Raw genomic sequence first — 7,348 nt, 5'->3', positions numbered from 1 at the left:
TATATATATATATATATATATATAGGTTGACTGGAATAACTACTCTTCTCAAAGAGAAATACTTGAAGCATCGACTAATTCCTTCCGGCCCAAATTTTCTTCATCATCAGACCCCTTAGACCCGATAGACTCGAGAGAAACTACTCAAAAAGTGTCTGCACATAAGCACCGTCTTGTCAACGCAATACAACAACCCTGTTCAGCCGATAAGATCAATATGATAAACTAAGATCTACAGTGGACATTCCTCCGTAGAAAATGCCTAATGAAGAGAGCGCACTTATCCGAAGGTTTGACCAGCTCCTGTCGAATCAGTACAAAACAACAGTGAGCTTCACTCAAACCTATGCAACTAATAAGCTTTGAAGCATCGTTTTTTTACATTTACTATTAGATAAGCTTGCAGGTGATCAGTATAGGTCAGAAAATACTTGGAGTAACGATGCAATGGACCGTTACAACCAGACCTTTACCGCTGCAACGGCTAATGGGTCATTTATTGTGGAGTAGTGTATTTTTTTGTTTCTACAGACATTGCAAAATAAGACGGAAGAAGTTACGAACTGACCAAAGACGAATAAAGTCAAGCTGGATAAACGTGCGTGGTTTAAAAGACTAAGGATATGTTCGTCTGACGTAAATCCTTTGAAAAGGTCAACAATTTCGGTCGATACCTTGGGTGAAAGCGAATAGCCACGCTACGGTCCCAAACAGCAAATCGTTCCAAAACCGTAAATCTGGGGTTGCGTATCGACGGTGGCACTTCTTCCCGGTTCTTAGCCAAATCATTCCTTTGATCATTTTATGTCCACATTCCAGTAGATGGCCTTTGGTCTGTCTTGGTGCCAGCGATAAATTTTCATCCCACAACGTTAACGTGACGAACCTCGGTGCTTGCCTGGAACGGTTTCTTCTTATTACCCAATGGGTGACGCAGTACTCTCAATGATATTCAAACGAAGAGTCAAAAAGTATTTGTACACGGAATTAGTGGTAACCCTTTGACATAAATGGCAGGAGGTAGGTGTAGTTTACATAACTTGTTTATCCATAAAATCTTCATGTTTCCCGGCCTTTTTGCGAATAAATTTTGGCCATACCTTTTGCTGGTTGTATCCAGAAAGAAGATACAAACTGGGAAGCTCAAACGTCAAACAAAGTGCGTGGAAAATGTGCCTAGATTCTGATACACCTGTGACAGTTATAGAATAAAAGATGCATTTTGGGCATTATTATCTAGAGAGGAATCGTTCTTGGAGAAAATAAGTTCGCCCTGTGATTTGTAACTTTGAACAAACAGGCTATAGGAAACATGCAAATATATAAACCAGACTGCGAAACGAATCCTCACCTTCCCTTACTATCACCGACCACAGCCGGACGAAACTCAAAACGATAAGGTGTTGGGTTCATGGTGGTAGAACTGTCCAAGATGTATTCACTTGACCCATGGAGTCCAGCGCCTTCCAGAGTAATCTCCAACTTAACATAACCGCCAGTCCCCAAAGGCTCGGATAACGGACTGAACGGAATTTCTACAGGTTTAATACTCAAGCATGGAGCGACAATTTCTAACTCCTTCACAGGTGGACCTGAAAGGGGAAAGATGGAAGTTTATCACAAAACTCAAGAACATTTTAGTTTTCTTCGTGTCGAGAAATGAATTATATTTTATCGAAAATTAGTCGACGTATTCCGATAAAATGCATCCGGCCGAGGTGAACAGTATGTAGTCCTTATCTCAGTCGTGATTCTGATTTCGGTTTAGACGACAAATGACCGTTAAATGCCGGAGATCTCACAACGATGGCGAGAGATATAACGAAAAATCTTCTCGGATAATGTTTTGAAACATAAGACTAAAATGTTTTTGTTTCAAAACGTCACCATTCAATGGGACTGGGAAGTCGGTCGTTCGCTGTGTGAGCAATAACCTTGTTTATAATTTTTTACCAAATACGAATAAATTTTAACCTTTTCCACTTTCAATCATATTCCCCATTACTTTTGTTTTTGACAAACATTTCCCACATTTAAGGGTTTAATGGCCGAACAAACAATAGTACAGTAGAATACAGTTGTTATGCAAGGTAATGGAACTGGGCAGCATTCCAGAGTGTCCAAGAAAGAATGAGACCGGTCAATTCCGGCGGTTTCGAAGAACTGGCTGACTTTGTTGTCCATCCGACTGGTCACAAATGGTTGCTTCAAGGCACATGTTAGTTTACCTGCCTTTCTCCAAAGCGATCAATACAGTAAGCCAACCAATATACATACAACAACATGTCATCAAACGTGGTAGTCATGATGATAATTATGGAGGAGATGAGGGAGAGATTCGGGTGATTTGGATCGGCTTTCAACCTAGGGGTATCGACCTTTAGCATCAAACGGCTGCCTAGTGCTTTATTTTTGCAGAATGCTTCAAGCCTAGCGGTTACTCATAGAACACGAGTCTGAAATCGTTTCCTTTTTATCATGCCCGACTAGGGCTCACAAATGCGGACTTTCTTCAAGGGCATAGTAGTTTATTGCACTCACCGGTTTAAGTATTAATTAGGCTGTCGTGAAACACGTTGACGATGATGTGAGCTGCGTCAAGCCGCATGCTAGCAACCATTCGTCTTGGGTTGTTTTGGCTTGGTGAATAGCCTTGGTCCATTTATTCACACAGTTAGGAGAGAAACCTCCTTTATGGCTCTTCTCAGGGAAAGGCTTTATATTAGGCGGAAGTATCATATTTAAATAGAGGTGGATGGGTTACGTGAGGAACTAGGTGATAGAGTCCTCAGGGCTTTGCAATAAATCAGTCATTTATTATATGAACAGCTAACAACTGGGAAAGTAAGCACAAGTTATAACGTTATTCATATATATATATATATATATATATATATATACAACTGACCACTTCGGTTCTAACGTGCTGGGTTTAATTACACAAGATTCCACTACCGTTTGCTGCCCATTATTTTTCCTTGGTCAGAATCTCGCCCTGACCTGTCATTAGCAAGAGCATCCCTGATATTCACCCCGATATTAATCTTCTTTGAAAAAAAATACACTAAAACTCCTCGTGAGCTCGTTTGTCAGAAGCTCTCACAAAACAGAAAAGCCGCTGAGGCTATTTCGCCTGTGATTAGCAAACCCTTTCACAAATACAGGATGAGGTTTGTACCGAACAGCATCCCAGTACGAGTTTTCTGTCGTTTGAAGACCATAAGCTAGATATAGCAGCTTTTTCCGGCATTCGTCGTTTAGCTTAGTCCCGTGTGCATGAGGATGAAGGCAGTCACGTTGGTTAATGAATCATGTCGTTTACAAGAAGGTTACTTGCACACAGATTGAGGATTTCAACTTGAACGAAGCTTACTACTTTATGATCTGTCTGTCCATTCTAAAAAGTTCTGAGTTGGAGTCAACTATGTAATCAGAGTGTAAAATCAAGTTATCATCATATTTCGTATAGTTTTCCCTCACAGTGAATCTACAGTGTCACCTAGCTGTATGGATTTAGCTGAGTGGGGTGTATTCATTGTGCTGAATGTGTGGTGGGACTTTCACAACCACTGGTACAGCCAAACAAGCAACCGTTCAGTACTCGAAAAATTTCTCTTACTATTTTACCTGTTAGTTCGGGAGTTACCATCTGGTGCAGTAGAAAACAAATGGCCGGAGGTCGACCGATTCTGAACTAGCAATGTTTGTGGCGCCAGACTAACAGGTAACAACGGGATCTTATAAAACTGAAGATGCTGTCTTTCGATTTTTCAGCTAAAAGCAATAAGGGACCTCAAAAATAGATAGATATTTTCGTTGTTTTGAAGGGAATGACTGGTCATTGTGAAGCCTATTTTCTAACCCCTAAATGGGCGTAGTAGATGCTTACTTGCGTTTGAACTACTCAAAAGGTTCAATCGCCACAGGTTTCTCAACAAGAAGGGTGACGTACTGTTCAGATAACCAACCTCCCTTCTTGTAACCAACAAGATTTCGCGGTGATAATGTGATCTTATGATCGTTTTTTGTTGATCGGCTTTGGATGGTAAGCTGGCCACCCACTATAAAGTTTTGTTTTCTGTGCAACGTGATATTTAGTAAAAGAAAAGCCAAACTCGCATACTCAAGCGCGTACAGCGAGTTAGAATAGGAGCACCAGCTGAAGGTAATCTCCGAGCTAATCTATACGTGTGGACTTGGCCATGTCACATCGTTCGCGAACCAGCTATCAGCGCTCATCACCTACCTGCATCAACGTCGATAACGAGCTCGTACCATATCCGGAAAGGAAAACCGACCTGATTGGAAACGTCAGCATCAATCTTCAGGTCGTCATCAGAACTTTCCTCCTGGTCCGTTGGGGCAGTTCTGAATGGCCTGAGTAAAAATGCAGTGATGAAATTTTTGGGGAAACTTAATTTTGCAGCAACTTGATACCTGAATTTGCAGGTGCGAGAGAGAATTCACACGATTTAGATGCTATTTGGCTAATAGGATGGATTTCTGGGAAGTATGAAACGAAGTAACTAAATGACATGACTAAAAATGCCTTGATCTCTTTCATTGGAGGAGAAAATTATGACTTTACACTCTATCGTGTGCCTTTATGCAGCTGGCTTTCAATACCTTCGACTCAAAACACACACGTGTGATGCCAGGGGTGCACGGCACACAAGTGCCTAAGTAAATACTTATCCTCATCTTGTAGTGAACACTACACTACGTAAAGATTAAGTTTTCCAACAGGCTTCAGATGCAATGTTTAGCGCATCGCCATGAGGCATCGAGGTGGAGGGTCTGCTCAATAGTGTGGGTGTTGATTCAGTAAAATTCTGAAACATGTGAGAAAAACGTAAAATTTATCGGGAAGTTGAAGCTTGAGTGATTTTACGTCTACCGCACGCTTGAAACCTCCCGAGGAAAACGACAGGTTTCATTAAGGGAAGCATTTAGGCACGCAAGCAGAAATCCCATGAGATTCCGAAGTGAACGTAATGCGTTGCGATAGAATCACGCTTTAAAACGCTTGCATCAGGGTAAACACCGGTTTGCACAGTGATGTTCTCCATAAGCTCTACCAGAGCATTTTCAGCTTCCCATTAGCATTTATCGTCAGGGAAAGAAAAAAGTAGGTAAAGAAGCCTTACTAGGACAAATAATGTAAACTGGCCATAAATTAATAGCGCTCACCCCCGATTACGTCCTTGAAACAACAAGTAAAAGTGAGCAATAAATACTTCACTATTGATGCATAAAGTCGCCTAATCGTATTGGATAAGTTGCATAGATTTTGTCTTGTGAAGTTTATACCGTGCTAGTAGTCCGGACATGTCCAAGGATACGCTGACATAATTCTTATTGCATTGTCCATTAAGATGTAAGTTTAGTATATAAGCCAACGTTAGAGTGACCGTGTCACTACCAACATAATAGGCTCCCAAAAGTGGCTAGACGAAGGAGTCAGTCCTTTGAAGTAGGACGGACGGGTAAAATTGAGACGCAGGTGACAGGTGACGAGGGAAACGTTTACAGCCCTGTTGGGTTTCTGTCCAACACAATGATAGCTATACAAACGCTAGACTGTACTCACAGATGAACCAAATTAACTATGTTGTCCGCGATGACCATATTCAGTGTAGTTGATCTCATTTCTGTTTTCAGAAACCTGCTTATAAATTCAATGTTTCAGAGTGTTGAGATTGACATTTATCTTTCGTGGAAACGTATCCAGCTTGCAGCTCTTCGTTGTAGTAACCCACAAACAAGGTGTCAGTATTCATTCAGCTTCCAGGACACGAAACTCCTAAGGTTTGTTTGCTTGCGGTGAGTACGCCTAAAGTGAATATTTCGTTGTTTGATCCATTGCAATTCCTCCTCTCATACTGGTTGGATTAAACTGGCCACACGCTAACACTGGGATGCAGTGCATGAACAGAGTTCTGTTGGCCACATTACCTTGTCGAAACCAAACTCAACACATCTGTTTAATAGGGTATGGCGCACTTTCAGGAAATGAGCTGTCATTCGGTTTTTATTCGGTTATTCTGTCCAAAAGAGTGCTATCCTTTTGATTCGGTTATTTTGATCGCTATATTTGTAAGGACCAATTGCAGATGAGTGGGAAAGAATTCTTCTCTGAAATAACCTATCTTAGTCCCTAAATGTGTCAGAATAAGATGTCAGAATAAACTCATTTGAATTAAGGGGACGTTCAAGTAATTATCATCTATAGGAAGAGGAGAGGGTTGAGGACAATTAGTTGGTTATAAAACCAGCCTATAAGCCACACAAATACAAACTGCTTGACTGTGGGTCCTTTCTTTCACAGTTTCTTTCCAAAGAAATGTAAACTGACAACAGTAAGTTTCCACGAAAATCCCCTTCAACAAAGTGGCTGACATTCTCAAATGGCACCGTTAAACAACTTCCATAAGCCCAAATGAAGAATTCTGTTGATGGAGTAATGATTCCCTTTGTCGCAAAAACTTAGATGCAGTTCTCCTTGATATAGACCAGTTACACCCTGTCTCCTGAAATTTTACCTGCCCATTTCCCCCCTGTCCCCTAAAATTTTCCCTTCCATACCCCCCCCCCCACAATGTCCAGAAGATATTCTCCAACAGGTCTATAAACTACGCAGCATGAAAAGCCACAGTCAATGAAGCGAGGACGAAAATCACCAGTTTTCAATTTTGGAGAGGCTTACTTTGTTGGTCCACCTTTAGATACAAAAGCCAAGATGCCGGAGAAACTTCCGCTTTTTGAGGCCCGAAAGTATAAAGAACATTCAGTCGTCTGACCGGGAAAGACCACAAGATGCTGTGACGTACCTTCTTCACAGGAGCATGTGATTGTACCTGCTGGGAATGTAGACTCTACTTTATAGTGTTGCGTTTGTGATGTAGGATTTGGTACTTTGACAGAAAACGGGAAAAGTTTAATGTTTTGTTTGAATGCAATGCTTTTTTCTGTGTTACTCAGTTCCTGTGGATTATCCAACTGGAACGAAAACTTCAGTTGTCCTTGTGATTTCGGTGGCAGCCCAGAACCATTGAGAAGGAAGTTTTGAACGATTCCATTCTTCGTATTGATGAGATTTAACTGAGCCTGAAGGATGGATGAGGAAACTGTAGGATTTCTGAATACAGAAGCACTAGGAGGAAACAACGGTCCGATGGGAAGAAATGACTTTATAGAACGAACAGTTTACAAATAGTGAATTCGCTACAGTAGTTAATCAACTATCCAGTGTTTGTTAAACCCAAACAGAAGAAATACAAGTCAGCTGAAAACAACCCGATTGAGATTTCATCCTGTTAGTGAAGGCGTTTATGCTCAAAAGCTGAGA

General features: G+C 41.1%; 2 protein-coding genes across 2 annotated transcripts in view; one reads left to right on the top strand and one right to left on the bottom strand.

Moving 5' to 3' along the window:
• The window catches only part of T265_14870 (hypothetical protein), a gene marked incomplete at both ends in the record, with an annotated part of 78,005 nt that overhangs the window by 11,863 nt on the left and 58,794 nt on the right, over positions 1-7,348 (bottom strand). Inside the window, 3 exons of the mRNA XM_009175605.1 lie at positions 1,352-1,592; positions 4,247-4,377; positions 6,707-7,107. Of these exons, the coding sequence (XP_009173869.1) occupies positions 1,352-1,592; positions 4,247-4,377; positions 6,707-7,107 (773 nt within the window). The remainder of the gene's footprint in view (positions 1-1,351; positions 1,593-4,246; positions 4,378-6,706; positions 7,108-7,348) is intronic.
• The window catches only part of T265_09510 (hypothetical protein), a gene marked incomplete at both ends in the record, with an annotated part of 37,926 nt that overhangs the window by 21,600 nt on the left and 8,978 nt on the right, over positions 1-7,348 (top strand). The gene's annotated exons all lie outside the window — the stretch shown is intronic.

The sequence above is a fragment of the Opisthorchis viverrini genome (assembly GCF_000715545.1).
Source record: "Opisthorchis viverrini unplaced genomic scaffold opera_v5_280, whole genome shotgun sequence".
In the NCBI taxonomy this organism is placed as follows: Eukaryota; Metazoa; Platyhelminthes; class Trematoda; order Opisthorchiida; family Opisthorchiidae; genus Opisthorchis; species Opisthorchis viverrini.
Note: the sequence above shows the minus strand (reverse complement) of the source record. Positions and strands in the feature narration are given on the sequence as shown.